At 33.1% G+C, this 19,059-nt stretch overlaps 2 protein-coding genes across 4 annotated transcripts in view; one reads left to right on the top strand and one right to left on the bottom strand.

Moving 5' to 3' along the window:
* The first annotated feature begins 1,396 nt into the window (after positions 1 to 1,396).
* On the top strand, positions 1,397 to 17,509 carry LOC148281416 (uncharacterized). The gene is made up of 2 exons (XM_088226737.1): positions 1,397 to 4,651; positions 17,288 to 17,509. The coding sequence occupies exon 1, from the start codon at positions 1,516 to 1,518 to the stop codon at positions 3,688 to 3,690; it is 2,175 nt and encodes a 724-aa protein (XP_088082863.1). The 5' UTR covers positions 1,397 to 1,515; the 3' UTR covers positions 3,691 to 4,651; positions 17,288 to 17,509.
* nahoda (DOMON-like domain-containing protein nahoda) overlaps positions 14,942 to 19,059 on the bottom strand; it is a 151,111-nt gene continuing 146,993 nt past the window's right edge. For 2 of the 3 annotated variants that reach the window (XM_088226734.1, XM_088226736.1), the window contains 4 exons: positions 18,865 to 19,040; positions 17,804 to 17,919; positions 16,472 to 16,624; positions 14,942 to 15,163 (listed from right to left, as the gene is read on the bottom strand). In XM_088226734.1, the coding sequence (XP_088082860.1) occupies positions 14,980 to 15,163; positions 16,472 to 16,624; positions 17,804 to 17,919; positions 18,865 to 19,040 (629 nt within the window). In that variant the 3' untranslated portion in view covers positions 14,942 to 14,979. The remainder of the gene's footprint in view (positions 15,164 to 16,471; positions 16,625 to 17,803; positions 17,920 to 18,864; positions 19,041 to 19,059) is intronic. The other variant, XM_088226735.1, reaches the window with a different exon arrangement.

Here is a 19,059-nt window from a genome sequence, read left to right as displayed (position 1 = left end):
ATCTTCCAATTTACTCGTGTAGTACAAAGATTAGATTTAAGTTTTCTTTATTTTCTTTTGGGCTTTAAATTCATTTAGTTTTAATTAGGATTATATCATCACGATGGGGAATAAAAATGGGAACACATGGCGAAGGAACTTACTATTCTACATATCCGATGAGGCACCAGGAAGACGCGATCTTCCAAATTCATCTCAAGTTTCCGTTCGGTGGATGTTCCCGCTTTCTCTCAGTTAGCGGAGAGATGGACAGCTTCCGTCTATTCATACGTGCGAACGTGGAACTTGATTTTTCACAGCCTCCGAGATGATCAAATCTCATCTTAAATTTTCTCTCGCCACCACTCTATCTCAATACCCAAACAACCCCATAAAAACATTATTTTTTTTACATATTATTTTACACCCCCCCCCTCCCGTGATAAGGTCTGTCAAAATACATTCTTGTAAAAATATTATATATTGTGAAATTAGAAAAAAACATGAAGGTTAAGAAATGTGTGCTAAATAACTTATAAATTAAAACATTGTTTAAAGTGACCACTCAAACCAGCCAATGACAGGTCATAAGTCCTGTGGATGCCTAGACTTCTAAATTTTCCTGCTTTAAAGTATTCTTCTGCTTTGTTTTTATATGTTTATATGAACAACTTCTCAGGGGGTTGAATCCAGTTTTTATTTTTACAAAAATATATCAATATATTATACAAACATTCAGACAAACTCAAAACATTGTTGTATTAGTTTGTTAAAAAAATACCTTCGTTTTTATGTTTTACCCATACATTTTAATTCAAGAGTCTATTTATTTTAATTCATTTCGGTTTTTGAACCTTATGGTTTATCAGGTTTATATGACACTGTATTAGTAAATTAATCATAATGTATCTTGGTCATTTTTGTTACGTGAATGTTTTTTTTTCAATGGGATTTGATTATTTATTATTTTATTTTAAATAGTCGGTTTTACAGTTTTACAATTCCGCTATGTTATACCATAAGTATGTTTTATATTTTTAGTATTAATTGTCATTTAAATAACATATAACAGTGGCGACCTTTTTATTTCTATTTAATTTTGACAGGCTATGCATTATCTTTATAAAAATAATAAACTGTCAAATTTACGTTTTTTTTAATTTATTGCCACGGCCCTTTAGTGACTCTTAAGTTTTTAGTAATAACGCCTATAATTTTAACACTTCTTTGGACGATTAAGTTAGTATTTCAATGTCCGTTCTCTGGCTCAATTCTCATTTTATTGTTTTCATAAATTATTCCAAATTTTCGTAGTATTTATATGATCACGTAAGGTTTCATTTATGTACAACGCTTTTTACAAAGTTTGGGGATTGTCAACATTATATGGTTATGTCGAAGTCAATATCTTGACAAAAACATTTTGTACTTTCGTGCAGTATCTAGTTCAAATAATTTTATTTTCTTCAAAGACAATCGTTGGTGAACTATAACGATTGAGCTATCTGCACATCACTATACTGGAAAGGTTTGTTTATGAATCTGTTGTGGGTGACAGCTCTCTTATCTATGATTTTTACTCGAAGTTTGACGTTTTTGTTTTTACTAAAATCTGACATTTCCTTATTCCTGACGAAAGTTCGATCAATATTTAATTTTATTTACAACAAAATGGATGCATATTTTAGTTATAAAATAACTCCTTCAAAAACATCAGAAGTTAAGAAATCTCATAGCCTTTGCATTACTTGTCTAGAAGAAGGATATTTTAAAGTTATTTTTCATACTTATTATCATAATGATATTCCTGAAATTTATGCACAAATGCTTTCGTATTGTTTCTCTTATCAAGCAGTTTGCAGTGAAAACCTTTCTGAAAAACCATATTCCATCTGTGATAATTGTATATCTAAACTCCGATCTGCTACAGAATTCAGAAAACAGATTCAGAAAGCGCAAATAAATTTTAAGAACCTCTTCAATCAATTCGCCCTTTTGTACAGTCCCGAAGACAGAAAACCCGAATGTTTTTCGGAAAGCGAACAAAACATATTGAAATGTGAAGAATCTGAAAGCATTTTTATTGCCTCAACCACCGATGTCACACCGAAATCAAACGATTCCACCTCGGAAGGTCTAACGGGTGTCTATAAAAAGTCTACTTCTTACAACTCTGAGGAAAAAATACCAAAGTCGATATCTATTGCCCGGGTAAAGAGAAATTCACAAATACACAAAGAATTTTGCCCTCCAGTAGTTCATCAAAATAATGTATGCGAAATTGATAAACAGAAAGAAAGCAGTGCAGACTCTGATTTTAACTGGGAAGAATCAAACGACAACTGTAAATGGAGCTCTAAGGAAAAAATAAAAAGAAAAAATAAATTAATTACGAGGAAAAGTGTTAGAAAAAAATCTGTGCACAGTGTAAATAAACCTATTAAACGAGAAGAAAACTTTGAATCGTCCGATTCCGAAACTCTTATTACTATAAAACAAAAATCCTTGTCACAAAACAAGAATGGCATTGAAGTCCAGGAAAATGCTTCGAATACCCGTAACAATGAAGAAAGTGATGGTTCTGATTTTATTTGGAAGGAAAATGACGACTCTCTCAATCCTGGAACGAAAATTTCGGTCAAGTCGAAAGAAAAAAAGAAACAATCTGAACCTCAGGGTGGACTCTATGCGTGCGAACAATGTTCTTATGTGACATTGAAATATTCCTATCTCAGTATGCATCTCAAGTCACACCTCAAGGAAAAGCCAATCTTGTGCGAGCTTTGCGGGTTTTTATGCCGGACGGCTTACAAACTTCGCATCCACAAGATGAAGCACTCGGAAGACAAACCTTACGCTTGTGAGCGGTGCACATTCTCGTCTCGCAGGCGCCAAGACCTTCAAAGTCACATGAAGATACACACCAACGTTAGGCCCTACACTTGCGAGAAGTGCGGATCTAGCTTCCGACGATCTGCTCACTTGAGGAAACATAAAACAATGCACGATAGAAACGGGCGTAATTACAAAGGCGTTCGAAAAATAAAGAGCCAATCAGAAAAATATGTCTGCAACATCTGCGATAAAGCTTTCGATGAAATAATTGACTGTCGCATGCATAAAGTAACAGAACACGACGCCGAAATCGTACGAAACACGGCAGCGACTAAAGTCGAAATGGCTGAATTGAGTCATTTCTGTAACACTTGCCAAAAGGCTTTTAAAACATCCGGATGCTTGAAAAGACACCAAGTCGCTCATTCGGAAGAAAGACCATTCGCCTGCACGCAATGTACAGCGAGGTTCAAAATCAAGGGATCTTTAACGGCGCACAGTTTGTCCCATTCCACGGAAAAACCTTTTACTTGCAAGTTGTGTCCTTTTGCGAGTGCGAGATTGTGCGAACTGCGAGACCACTTCAGAACTCATTCGGATTCCCGACCTTTCACTTGTCCATTTTGCCCGCAGAAGTTTAGACAAAACAACCACTTGAAGCAACATCTGCCCGTTCACTCGGAAGAAAAACCCTACATCTGTAATCTTTGCGGCCTGAGGTACAAGCGCACGTTGGATTTAAAACTTCATATGTTGGTACATAATGCCGCACGGTTATCTTGCTCATCGTGCGAGTACACTTGTGTTCAGAAGAGACAATTGAGAAAACATTTACTTAAGCATACGGACGGAAAAACAAGTGAAGTGTTAAAATAAAACAATTTATGTTAATATAACATACCTACAATAGTTATGTCTATGTAAGTTCAATACCGCAGATGAACTATTTGTCAAAATGTTCAGAAGGGGAAAAAAAACTTGCAATTTTGTAAAAAAAATATAAAAAATAAGTTTTAATACTGTTTTTTTATGTTGTTGATTTATCTTAGAAAATCTATTTTTACTAGTGTATGCGTCTATAGTGAGTTAATTGTGGTAGTTAAACTGGCAGTTATGTATGGCGTATTTGCGATATCGCCTTTTCGCAAATCGAATATGTCTCATCCGCTGTATTGGATTTAGGGATATACGCGGTATTGCTTTTCTTCTTTTGTAGAGCGGATTCATTCATGGTACTGAATTTAATTTGATGCAAGTACTCTATTGATCAATTTCTAAATTCAAGTATACCAAATTAATGATTTTAATAAAATTATAAAGTTATCAATAAAACTAAACCAAGAAGTTTTATTGATAACTTTATTTATAATTTTATCAAAATCATTCATTATGGAATTTTATCAAGAAATATCATCCAAAAACATAAATATTATCAAATATACCAGTCAATGTGGCTGTTCAATTCAGTTGAAAATGCCATAAAAACATATTTTGATCTTTTTGGCTCATACGCGGTATTGAACTTGCATAGACAATATGTCAATATGTTATAGCTGAAAAGTTATTTTATAAAATAACTTTTTAACACTATCTGTAATTTATGTTGGCCAGGCCATAAACTGCGGATTTATTATTAACCACACTTGCCTACTTTACAAGGCATCAAGTTCTCGATGTCTTGGACGTCCGCTGCTGACTGTTCATCGCCAGTTCGTGTCAGAACGATGAGACGTGAACTTGACTTGGGAGGATGCACATCAGCTGGAATTGGCAGAGATGCATGTAAGCTCTTGGACACCATATGCTCCAACTGGGGAACGGACATGGAATGATGCTGGTAATTTATGTAATATATTAAAAAAATATTATGTTCTGAATGCTCTCCGTGTCAAACATACTCCATATGTGACCAGCTAACATATGTATGGACTTTTTACTAATTTTTTCAGTGCACAGTAAAAATATATGTGTTAATTGCATATCCTTAATAATGCAATAGAAAGATAACTATTCAAATTCGGTGAGGTATTGATTTATTGCGTAAATTAGCAAGTTAGTAATAAATTCAAATGATTATTATTTTAAATATTATATTATTCATAATAATTTTTAAACAAAGCAATTTATTTCAGAAAGATCTTATTATTATTATATTAATTTATGCGATTTTCAAAAATGTATTGAGTGCCAGTTAATATTATTTTAGTATTACCAAAAATCCAGTAAAAATAAATAAAGGGGAAGAATTTATAAGGAATATAAGGAAAGAATCTGATTGGGATACATAAAAACCAAATGTTGTTTGTAAACATTCAAAAACAAACTTTTTTTCAACACAAAAAACATCCTTCCATTTTTTTTCTATATGCATTCTCGTCGAATGCAACCCTGGTAGGTCAAAGAAAAAATGATTTATGATCATAGAATAGTCCAGAAGGAGCGTAGAATCATATTTGAATACATGGGACTGTGTCAAAAATCTCCCCACTTTCACCGTGCGCATTCGTGAAGTCGCCGCGTAATGTTGCCAGATGGGAAAAAATATACGGCATGGAATGCTCTCCCAGCAGAGGTCCGAAACTGTGAGAGTGAAGTGATGTTTCGGAAGAAACTTAAAACCCACTTCTTCTCTAAATCATTTGAATAAATCCTTAACGTGTGGTGACAAAGTACATTATTTTTCTTGGATGAAAAAGTTAAAATTAAATTTATATCTTTATAAAATCACTTTGTAAAGCGCCCTTGAGGTATTATTTTACGAAAATGGCGCTATATAAGTTATCCATAATAATAATAATATTTACAAATGTTTTAATTTCTATACAGTGCACTTAAAGTATATCCATGATATTATTTGATTAAAAGACAGACCATGGTATTTAGTTTAAACACTCTCTTGAATAATTGACGGTTTGTGACATTTAAAGTTTTTAAAACGATCTCTTCAATTTTAATGGTATCAATGTCTGAGTTAGTATTGTTATGATGTTAAAATTGAAATTATTTATTAAACATTTCTAGCATAACTGATGTTTTTCCACAGCACATAATCTGATATATTTATTTATTTAAATTAAAACATGTATACATGTCCTATTTTTACAAATAAATATAAACTTAATGTCTCAATCTTCTTCCTTCAGGGGATTATACAAAATTTCTTTTTGTAATAGTGTATCATAAACAGCATTTAATGTTTTTGCATTGTTAATTTTTTTTTGTGAAAATAAATAGTAATCAAGATTAAATAACCCCTTGGATGATTGATGGCTTTTGAGAAAGCATTCTTAAAAAATCCCCTTATGCAGACCACTGCTAGAAGATACTCTCTGAAAATATGGACTTGCAATTTTTTTTGTCAAATAAGGTGAGAGCATTCTCTTAAAATCAGCTAATATTATTCAACTAATATATCAATGGCAACCATCATTCATTGAGTACATGCAATTTTCAGGACATCCGATTAACGATGGTCATATAAGTATTGATTATTGACGTGGCATTTTTATCTTCATCATTCTATATTTGCTTCCTTGTTGGAGCATATGGTTTCCACCAAAAGCCTCCAGACATCTCTGTCGGCCACCGTGCACCTTCCCAAGTCAGGTTCGCATCCCGTAGTTCTGACATAAACTGCCGACGAACAGTCAGCAGCGAGTGTTGAGAACCTGATACCTTGTAAAGTAGGCAAGCGTAGTTGAGGCTCTCTGGAGGCATCTGCAGTATATGGCCCCGCCAACCGTATCGCATCCGCTTGATGACAGTCCATCCTTTTATTTCTTCATTCCTTACAAAGTCAAAGCATCGCGCACCTAAGATTTTCCTGAGACCTCTATTCTCAAAATTTAATATTTTGCTGTTTTGGGCCTTAGCGAGGTGCCACAATTTGTGTTATGCAGGAGTTATATAAGAAACATTTTGTTTTTATGGAGTAAATATCCGATCTCCAAATAGCCTTCATACTGTTGAATGCGGCACCTGCTATTCCTAACCGCATTTTCAGTTCTTTTTGGAAGCTGCCATTTTTATATATTAGCGATATTTGAAACTCTGTACCCTTTAGATGATTTGGTTTGATAGTCGGAAGATTTTGGGCATCAAGGCACTAAGTGTTACACAGTGCATGGATTTATGCAATATTGATTTTCAAACCCGCGCATGCGGAGTACTTATTTATCCTATCTACAGTGACTTGAAGACCCCTAACTGAATTGTCAATTATAACTGCATTATCGGCATACTCGATTCCTCAATCTAAATCAATAGGTGTTTCAAGTGTTCAAGTCCCTATTAATAAAAAAATAATATTAATATTAACATCATCATAAAGAAATAATAATAATATTAAGATCATCATTTCCTTATCTGCACGTTATGGTGCACGGAGCACTACATCGGTGCATAATCACAGCATCGCATTATTTGTAATATACGCTAGGGCAAGTACTGGGACTCTGAAATATTGGCAGTGAAAAACCAACTATCACATAAATATTTCACGACGATCTTGCTGGGCATCGAACCCAGAACATGGAAAGCAAATGTTTTAACTAGTAGACCATGGGGTGGGCTGATCCTGACTTTATTCCCTTTTTGAGGATTTTTCCTTAGAGCAGCATCGAGTGAAAAATCATCTACAGGTTTCTGGTTCTATTTCACATCTGTATTATTTATACCACTTGTCCACTCAAAGAACGCTTAAAATAAATTAACCCCATTTTTTTCATGTAAATGGTGAAGTTAAAAGTTTTTTTTTTTCTTTTATGGGTAAATAAATAATGAAACAAGTGTGTAATTTACTGACCTATTTATTATTGAAATAAAAACATTTATTTGTGTATATTTACAAAGTTGTGTAAGCTAAAATGTCTACAGAAACAAGATAAACTTTACAATCCAAATAGAATTATAAACAAAAAAAATATCCTACTGTAAACACAAGGTTTACAAATTATATTTAATTTGCGAGTCCCAATTTGTGAAACGTCGTTTGTAATATTAAAATAACAGAAAACAATTCATTTACATACTACAGAGCCAGTGCCAAAGTGGCAAATCTGCAATTCAGTCAGTTTTCTGATAATATCGGATGTTTTTTTGTCGGAATACCAATACTGTCTCTTGTCAAACTACTGATGAGAGTTTTATTTTTTACATTAATTTGTGCTCTATAACAATTCTCAAATTAATAAAGGAACGCCTTACACTCGCACAACGCTTGCAAATTGTGGAAATTTACTTTAAAAATCAGTGTTCAGTTTAGTTTTGCTCTTTGTGAAACCATGAATTGAATGCGTGACATTATTTCCTGTGATTTAACGCCATTTGATTATTTCCTATGAGGCTACGTCGACTCCATGGTCTATGGAAACAAACCAACAACTCTTGAAACATTGGAAGCCAATATAACACGCACCATTTTGGAAATAACATCGGATTTGTTGGAAAAAGTGGCCACAAATTGGACCGACAGAATGGACTATGTAACTGCCAGTCGCAGAAGACATTTGTCAGATATTGTTTTCAAAAAATAAATGTGTATTTTCATTAATTCATACACAATAAAAACAAACTCATTCCAACAAATATTTTCTTATTATTATTCAATTTAAAGTTGCATAAGGCTTTAAAAAAAAACACCCAATATAATGACTTTTTACAGTTACTTTTAAACAGAGTAGGTGGTAAATGTGAGACGTGTTAAAACAAAGACGACCATCTCCACCATCGTTCTGAAATAAGTTAGATATGGCAATGGATAGAGAAACAAAAATACTATTGACAACTGCAAAGGTTTTGGAGCATAAATGGCAGTGTCCCATATATTTTTGACTCAGTGTATTTAGTTCTGCAACAACAACGGCAATCTCCTTTACGTTACAGAACAAAAATTAAAAAACAATCCAAAATCATATATTAATTTAAATAACTCAATAATTTCCCCATTAATCGTATAAAATATACACAGAGAGTAACTTCTGGCAACAATTATTCACTAAAATAATAAATTACACTCGCAGTCTGGGAAAAGTGCCATATTAATCAAAACCAAAAAAAAATGGAGAATGCCGACTTTGAACAAACCTCATAACAGCAAATACAACATTTATGGAAAATACCAGATATTTAACTACATTATGAAGCTGGTTTAGAGCAATTAAAATGACTTGCGGATCACATACCGGTGTCAAACTTTAAACCTCAATATTGTTAAATTAGGTTTTTGCAGACTTATTATTTTGACATTAAATATGACAATATTATATTTTTATAATTTGCAACAAAAAGTTGATTCCAATATAAAATTTGAACAGCATTTTTTAATACATGGCAATTTTTAAATTTAGTTTTTTAATGTTCTAAGACTCCGTGTTTAAAAAAAATCTAAATTAAACTCTACTTTCAAACATTTGAATTATACGATTTTCATTGTACATAATAATTTGTGACTGAAGCCTTCAAGTTTCAAGGATCTTTTTATTATAAAAAAATTCAACACTTATTTATTGACAATACAATGTTATCTTTCATTACCTTTTACTGAACACAAATATTTTCGTTGAGGTAGACGTAAAACATAGAAGATATTATGGTAAATAATATTGATGTATTTGGCTAGTTAATATAATGATATAATTACAATAAACATATTACATTGCGGTGATACCCCATAGCTCCATCATTTAACAAATTAAAAACTAAGTTAACTACGCCAAATCATATCAAAAAAAAATCCCATCATTTGTATTTGCAACTAAATTTGCCTGACAGTAGCACCAAGTAAACCTAATCAATAAGATGACAGCAAACTGTTTGCGAACCCCCTTCTGCACTCTGGACAACTACTCCAGGATTTGGATCGACAGGAATGGACTGATGAACTGGCTAATCTCGCTAAATGCTGAAAAATATACCGCTCTTTACATATGCAAAAACAATCCCATGTATATTTATCTTTTGGATGGTGTCCAACTCAAACTTGTAAAGCATCAAAAGACATAATTATAATTATATCAATGGATTTAAAATGGGAAGCTAACATCGCCAAGAAAGCAGTCAATAATTTATCTGACTAAAAGACATTCCAAAATATTACTCCTGAGATATCTCTTAAAATATACAAGACTTCTATTGAAGTATAGGTATCAAGTATTGAGTTCCTACTTACTAAAGACATTGAGCTACTGGAAAAGGTCCTAAAATGTACTACGAAAATCCCCAAATTACTCAAAAGGATGGCCTACCATGGTATATTAAAATCACTAGGACTTACATTATTGGAAGAACGACAGAAGAGAGGAGATTTGATAGAAACTTATAAGATACTAAATGATTAATATGACTGCTTCCTGCATGAGAGGTATCGATTAAATCCCAACACAAATTTACAGGGTCATAACTGGAAGCTCTATCGTCCCCAATTCCACCTCAATCCCAAGATAAACCTTTCTAGCAGGGTGGTTTCAGACTGCAATAAATTCCCAAACCTAGTTGTCCATTCCATTTCTGTCGACCAGTTGAAAAACCATTTAAATTCTGTTTTGAATGAAGAAGAACGCAGACCAAAAGGAGTACACGAGATATAAGCGCATCAGCAAAAGCTGCCTGCCTTTAACAAATAATAATAAATAAATTAAGTCTAGTATCAACTTCCTTTTAAAATATTTCAATTAAGTTGGATGTATTCTTTAAAGTTGTTAAATTAAACGTGGAAATTAATAATTTTCTGTAACAATTAAAATATTCGCATAGTAGCCAAATTAAGGGGTACTCGCAAAAGGTTTGCTTTTGACCTAATGAATGTAGCCGAAACCAAGTGAGGGTTATCACTAAAGCCCTTACAGGGCAATACAGATTGAATACATCACAAAAGAAGCCACATCCTCGGTGGACCATTGGTTAAACCTGATGATGTGAGAGCACTCGCTCCCTACCTAATAGCCCGTTAATTTAGGGACTTCGGCTTGAAGGAGGAGATTTAGCAGCAGATATGAGAGCACTCGCCTGCCATTTACTAGCCCGGCTCTTTAAAGACCGGACTTGGAGAACAAAAATTAATTTACGGGGAATTTACACGTATCAATTTACACGTATCAAATTGCATCGGAATATCACCGAATGTATAAAAAAAATACATATATACTTACAGGCAGTCTCATTACTGGAATTTGATAGTTTAATAAACGTTATCAAATGAATTTTTGCTACGTTACTTATTTATTTGCAAGTAAATATGCGAATAATGCCTGTATAATACTTAATAATATATAAACGACCTACATTTTAAAATGGACGGTATTGGAATGAATATGTTTGTTTCTTTAGTAAAATTAACTACCTAGCTAAGAATTGCTCTTAATCAAACTCGTACATTAATTTGTTGTATACAGCTATTCATCAACTTATGGCCGTAGGTCAATCTGGAACATGCAATAATTTCCTTACACTTACTTACGCTGTGTGAAGATATTACTATACGATGAAAATTAAATAGCATGCCACTGTCATTTATCGGGTTTCTATGTTTCTTTTTATATTATTTTGGGTTGGTCTGCGAGATAATAATAATCACCTCACTTGGAAAACTCAATTTATTGTATTTAGTGCAGGCGAACAACTGGTCGCGGATTGTTGTCGTAAAGTCGAACAGTCGTAAGTTGCATAGGTCGTAAGTCGACGAATAGCTACACAGTTAAAAGTTTATTAGTTATTTGTTTTTAACTTTTGATATAAAAACATAATGCTTTTTCATTTTGATCAATGGTTACACCATACAAAATTACTTCGCATACAAATTTGAATACGAGAATAAAAAAAAACAATGTTTTAATTTTAATTAACCGATTCGAGATGACATAATCCTCTTTTTTTTTTAATGTGTTATTCTGGATAATCCAAAAAATATACATAGCTTGTGCTCGTAATTTATATATGTATTTTAAACATGTCATGTCGAAAAGATCAATAATACAAATTAGTATATACATAAAATAAAATGAAATATCACTTAAAATTCATTTCTTATACACCCACTCCTTTTGATAATTTATTTTACAAAACATAAAATATCATTTTGACCATTTAAATTAACCAAATCCAACTACTTATTCAGAATCAACCGAGCTTTCCCACACAGACTACAATCATGTAAATACTTTGACAATTTATTTATCAAGTTTCAAACAATTATCTCTTAACTATTTGCTTGAGTTGGGCAATTTTATTTTATGACGGAATAACTTTGTTCTTTTTTGTGTATATTGTTTGTTCAACAATCATTTATAATCAAATACGTCAAATAGTCCTAATAAAAATTAAACTATTCAAGTACAATAATGAAAACTGATAATTACAATATTCTTAAAGGTACAGTTTTGCAATAAATACTTTGATATATCAACAAGGTTATTATTATATAATTTAACATAAAATTAGATGTGGCAACTATGTAGTAAATGCTAAAAGGGAAAATAATATATACAATATTATACTTAGTGTTAAAATTACGTATGAGTATTTATTATATGGTAAAATCACTCATTAACAATTTGCGACAAGATTTTCGCTAAAGCGATTACTCTTTCACCTACAAAATTAAGACTATTCTTAAAAGTAAATATTCTTATGGTGAACTTTGTGACACAAATTTTATTTATCCATAAACCATTATCTTTATTTAATGTTAGGTTAGGTTACCTTTTTATATATTATAATCAGCAGTTTTTTAAAGCATTGTGGTATCTTATTTAAAATAGTAAAATAACCAAGGCATAAAATTGACTTTAACATCACACATAACAGTAAGATAAAATGCACGAGTCTTTAGAATGCAATTTGTGTTGATAATGTTAACATTAATGAAAAATTTGACACATTCTCGGTTATGCCGGCTTTAGCCGTCAAATTCGTTATCTTATTTAGGGTATAGATGATGGCTAGCCTTTAGTCCAAAAGTCATTGTTAGTGAAATTTCAGCGACACCTTATGTAAACCTGAAGCCTATGTAAAAATGAAAATAAGTGCTAGGAGATATTGTGTCGCTATAAAAACAGTAAGCAATAAAAGTGTTTTGGTATGTTCGTCAAATAAGATTAACCATCAACAAAGAACCAATCAGAAATGAAATATTCCAAAAAATTACGATACATGTCCAATTGAGTGGCTCCTATGAGAAAGTGCCCGCAAATCAGTTTTTTTCCAATCTTGCAGTGCAAATAAATTTCAGCTTTACCCAACCTAAACATCAAAACTGTTATGATATATACATACAAATATAATTTAATAATATCCATCAGTATTCTGATTTGATCATACATGTTTACTTATATTTTTTAACATTCAAGTAATCAATGTAGGAATTTAGTTACGTCAACATTGATTATTTGCACTTTAAAAATATTACCCTATTAAGATTGCACCAACAGTAAAAATAATATAACTTCAGATTAGTCTAGAAGAAAAGTATGTATAATTAATACAAGATTCGTTGTAAACCATTTAAATAAACATGCCTACATATTTACTGCTGACACATCGAGGATTATAACAAAAAAATGCTTTCATATGTCCATTTTCTTTTTTCCGGTGTACTAAAAAAGCATTTTGATTAGAATATTTTAGTATCAGCATATATACATAATTTAAATCAAACATAACATTTGAAACATAGCTAAAATATGTTTATAGAGGTTGCTATCAGCAATAAACATGTTACATTTTCACTCAATGTCTTTGGACATGCATAATCTATATAATGCATGTTTTCATCAAAGAATTACACTTTTTTCATTGTATGATGTCATATTTAAAAACTAATGACGTATCGTAATAGAGTACGATAATGCTCCCGATCACTAATGTCTTTTTTACACAAATGCATAGATTCATTGATTTCAGAAATGTCTTTTATAATTTCACACGCATCAAAATCACATAGTTATTGTTTAGTGCACTTAAACACAGCGTTCTATAAGACAATTACCACAACAAGAGAAAGACATTTAGATTCGTAGTGAATGATAAAAACAACATTGCAATTTTAAATGAATTATTCTCTGAAAAATGCAATACTTAAATATTTACCATTTATGCGCAGAATAATACTATGCCTACAGATTAAATAACAAAGATCATTGACCGATTCTACAATTTAAAAATAATGTTTAAACTTGTAAAACATATATGTGTTGTGAGAAAATGATTATGGAAACTATTTATTTTAAATATCCCAATCTTGAGCAAAAATGTAAATTATATATATATCAATTAAGTTATGAATCTCAAAGATACAGGGCAATCCAAATCCAAGATTTTGATATACTCAAAGTATAGTAATAATAATATCTAACGATTTGTCAAAAAAGATATAAAACTAATTAAGGGCGCCTGTGTTATGTGACTTTTCTTTTATGGTAAAACTGGGTACACATATCAATGACAGCGTACGTATGTACTACTTTTCGGGAGGGCTGATTAAAGACTCGCAAATTAACCTTTGCTTCTTATTTAAATTCAGGATTATGCTTGGTAAATTTCATGTAAATCATGACTTAAGAAAGTTATGTCTATAATCAGCTTTTTTAAATGTCTTCAATCGGCTGTCCTGAAATCCCCACGTTTTCAACATACAATAGTTTATTTAGCTGCCATCGATATGTAGACTTCGGGTTTTAATTTTTTATAAACACAATTTTCTTTTTACACTGGAAATACTTTTAACCAACTCAGGTGTATTTATTTAGCTGCAAAAGCAGCGCATTGCATTCTTTTGGCAGATTTTGGTTATTGTTCCTATCGAAAATCCTCAAGAGTGAATGACTCAAAATGGCGTCCAGTTATGAAACTTTTTTCCATTTAATAACAAGGTTTTTTTAAAGAAATTGCATTGTTAAGTAGATAAATCATTATTAAATTGGCTTTCATAGCATATCTCTAAATATTTGTATAGTTGTTTATTTAATTAATAAATATGATAATTATATAATAATTATTTTTGAATTTTGTAAATATTTTTTTTTTTTTTTACTGATAGTTTGTTGTTTTCAGCCATTAATATTCAGTTTTTGAATAAATTAAAAAGTGTATTTCCTACACTTTTGTGTCATTATTTTATTGGTATCTTTCTCTGTTTGGGTAATTAGTACTGTATTTGGGTAAGTTAGTTGCCTATTTAGGCTGGTTGTTGTAGTCGACGTAGACTCTGACGACTTCTCCTTCGTACTTGCGCTGCGAGGGCATGAAGTAAAAGTCAGGGTTGACGTTCTGTGAGTTGTGATGGTGTTGACGGGGTCTTCCTTGGCCCGGCTGGCGCGGGAGGGAGTAAGCTGCTCTCTCGTTGGCTGATGGATAACTAGAAATATGAGAAAGTTAGAATTTTCAAAATTTAAAACAACGATCTTCATGTAATAAATAGCTTATGAAAGTATCAAAATTCCTAACGGTGTACGGACAGCAAAGGCACCTGTTCATAGGACCAGGAGTCTTCGACGGCTTGCCGCAAAAGCCTAAAAAACATTTAAAAAATGGATTATGGACCTATCGGAGCAGTTAGTGAAGGATAATACTTATAATATACTGTGTTGAATACCCTCAGACCCAACTGAAAAAAAATAGTAATTTCTTCCTCGATACGGGGTTACCTTGGGAGGCACGTGATTTAAAAATAACAACAAGAAAAAATAGCAGCGAGAGTTGTGTCAAAGTCACAGTTACAAATTTAGAATACGGTTGTGTTTGAGGGTTGCTAATGAGTTATAAATAAAATTTTAATAAAAATCACATTAATTCAATTCATTTTAAGGCACCATTTCATTATTTTTAAAGATTCTAACACATTCTGTGTTGTCTACTGCCATATACACACCAGCAGTAGAAGACATACTTAGTTGCGTGTCCGCTTGGCTTGTTTGAGGAACGCGGTATATGATATGATCGGTATATTATCTTTTAAACATTTTCTGTTATTCTTTTGACGCTCGGCATGAATTATTTTTTGTTTTTTGTTGTCTTATTCGGAGCCGCATTATATTCGAAGCCACGTTATATTCGAGGCCGTGTTATATTCGTGGTCGCGTTATAATCAAGGCCACATTATATTCAAGGTGGTGTTATATTCCGGCTAATATGGTACTTGTATTTATTGACAATGAAACCATTGAGGTAGTCAACAAGTATGCAAAAATACCACGGTGAATAGACTAGGCTGGGATGCCTCCGATATATACTTTGAAACAAAGAGGTGCCTTGAAAGCTCAAGTCTGACTAGTGTTTGTCAGTATCGACGTATGGCCTGGAATCTATGTCCTAAACTATATCAGAAGCTCGGGTGTCAGTCTTCGTGATAGAATTAGAAACGGGGAGAATAATCTTCTCATCTAATTGTTTGGCGTCTAAACATCGAACAATGGTTACCGCCATTGCAGAAAGAATGGCAGTATCGAGACAAGACAGTGTCAGACGATCACTTAGAATCCTGAAGTGGAGGCCTTGGAACAACAAAAGAGAGGTAGGAAGACCACAAAAAAGGTGGACAGGTGACATTGGTCCAGCTTACAGATCGTGGTTGGCAGCAGATAGCCCAAAACAAAAAATATTGGAAGAGTTTAGAAGGGGCTTATGTCCAGTAGTGGAATGAATGTAGCTAGCAGTAAGTAATTACTTGTATCCGGCTGGAGCGCGTGGCCGCTGCAAGGAGCGAGTGTCTTGATAATGGTGGTGGGCCTGTTGTGGAGGAGGGCCCCTACTGTTGCCATTACTCCCATTAACGTGACGAGCCTGCCCATTGTTGCCTGCTGGCATCGTACTCGCACGACTGGAATAAAACAAATAATTTACTAATGGAAAATCTATATTCATGACTATCGTTGGGGATGCATCTACCAGGGAGTGACAGAAAAACTATGCTTAATACCTATTACCTTCAGGTGCCAGTCCAGGAACAATGCAATATCGCAGTTCAAAAAACCTTAAAATCAATATTTCACGTCCACCCCGCCAGGAATCGAACCCAGGACCTCAAGAATGGTAGGCTAACGCGTCAACCACTGTAAAAGGAGGCGGACTTATCTCCACTCGATTTCTCCGCAGCCATCAAGTCGAAAACACTTGCCCAGGGTTCTGATTCTATTTCACACTGTATTTTTTATCCGCCTGGATATAGAAATGTTTGTTTGGTCATGTCTTTTTGTTTTCATTTGTAAGTAATTTTTTTCATCCCGTATGTGTACAGCGCGTTCGAATGTTTAATAAGTGTGCGTCGGTGAACCGAGTAAACATACAATTTTACACATTCGAATGGTTTATATGTAAACTTATTGCTACGCACACAAAGGTTATTAAAGATTTGAATAGACTGTACACGCTTCTTATATGTCTTTGTGTATCTTTTTCTTTACATTATGTTTTGAAAAAAGATGTTAAGCCATAAAAAATCGAATATATAATAGGGATTGGAATTAATTCTCGCTTTTTCCAGGTGCCAGGCCTACCAACACAGAAACGCAACACGCCAACAGCGTCTGAGAAATTCACATTCTCTACCCAGCACTGATTACAGTTGTCTTCGAAACAACTTTGTTAATTACTGATAACAATTAACATAAATTAATTCAAATTATCGCGGTTAGGTTCAACCAGTATTTGTTCGGTATTCATTTCATTGATTAAGTTGAAAATAAAACTCTGGATAAATATGTAAGGTGAAATCTTTTATTTTATACACGCAACCTTGTAATGAATGAGTCGAAATTCTCTACAATTATTATTTTACACGAAAACAGATTTATTACACTTATACCCGTATGCAGAGACAAACCTTAAGGTGAGGAAAGTACATTCTATTGTTTTCACCTTCGGGTTATTCTCTGCATTTGAAATTAGAATGTACTTTCCTCACCTTAAGTTTTGTCTCTGCATACGGGTATTACACCTATTTTATTGGTGACTTGTTGCAAGTGCCCATACTCTATAAAAATAAATATTAGAATATTACCTATCCCTTCCCGCAGTACTTCCGTTAAACTTCTCTTCATTCTCAAAAGCCTCAAAGGCGTAGTTAGTGTTAGCAACAGAGTAGTCCTTCCACGCTGCGTTTGGTATCAACTGATCCTTTAACAAAGTCAACATATTATTAAACATCAGATAGGGTCATTCTGGGGCATTTAGGTAAAGAGGTACCTGACACTAAAATTGATAAAAAGAGTTAAGTACACAATTGCACTTTAAAAGGTTTACACAAATGTTGGGTTAATAGATACAAGATATGAAAAATTTATTTATTTTTAAATTGATTAATATTGTATAATTTAAATGTTATACAAGGTAAACAAGCACATGTAACTTGTGTTAAAATTTACTTTAACAATATTATGGAAAAAGTAATTATGAGAAGGAAACACAACATGAGTTTACCGCTTCACCTACTTTATTCTGAACCTTTCCGAGCGAGAAAAAATCCACGAGTTCCGGGGAGGGGGGGTCATTACGACTGTTTCATAATAAGTTTTTGTCGAAATTTATACATTTTTTCATAAAATACTGTTGCAAAAGGATGCTTTACGACATCTCACACCTCTCGCTACTACATGTTAAATAACACTAATCTTAAAAGTCATGCAACCCGTTAGCAAGGAGGCGGGACGGCAGGGAGTTGGGAGGGGAAATGGATGTAAAATCTAACACACAAAATCTCGATTATTGTGGTTATTGCTAGGAATAAACGACCAAATAGCAAGAAGCGCACGTGCGAACTGACCAATGTATCGAAGATTATTTAAATGTAGAGTGATGAATGGAAATGTTTGCTGTTGGCACGGGGAGAAAGCAAAGACACGTGAATTATTATTGAAAGAATTTTTATAATTTTTATACATTCTTAACACTATGGGGTAGGATTATGTCAAAAATTAAATCAATATGACGATTAACAAAAAAGTTATTGAAAAAATATGGTACCTGGGGGATTCTAGATATTCTCTTTAGGCCCGAAGGGCTAAAAAAAAATTCAAAAATTGTAAAAGAATAAATAAATAAAGCGGCCGTCTCGCCTCTCACCTTGTTGACAGGTGGCACAGTCCTGGCGCTCTTGTAGATTGTGCATCCTGCTTGGACAATGGATATGAATACCAAAGCACAGATACATCCCAACACAATGTAGAGTTTGGTTTCCGACAGACCGAAGAATGTTCTAGCACTGGCATCAGATTCCTCAACTGGTAGAGTTGAAACCACTGCAAAAAATCATACATT

The sequence above is a fragment of the Micrasema longulum genome, unplaced genomic scaffold (assembly GCF_059751315.1).
Source record: "Micrasema longulum isolate JH-2025_06_02 unplaced genomic scaffold, ASM5975131v1 h1tg000464l, whole genome shotgun sequence".
NCBI classification, from domain to species: domain Eukaryota; kingdom Metazoa; phylum Arthropoda; class Insecta; order Trichoptera; family Brachycentridae; genus Micrasema; species Micrasema longulum.
This window is presented reverse-complemented; position numbering and strand designations above follow the sequence as displayed.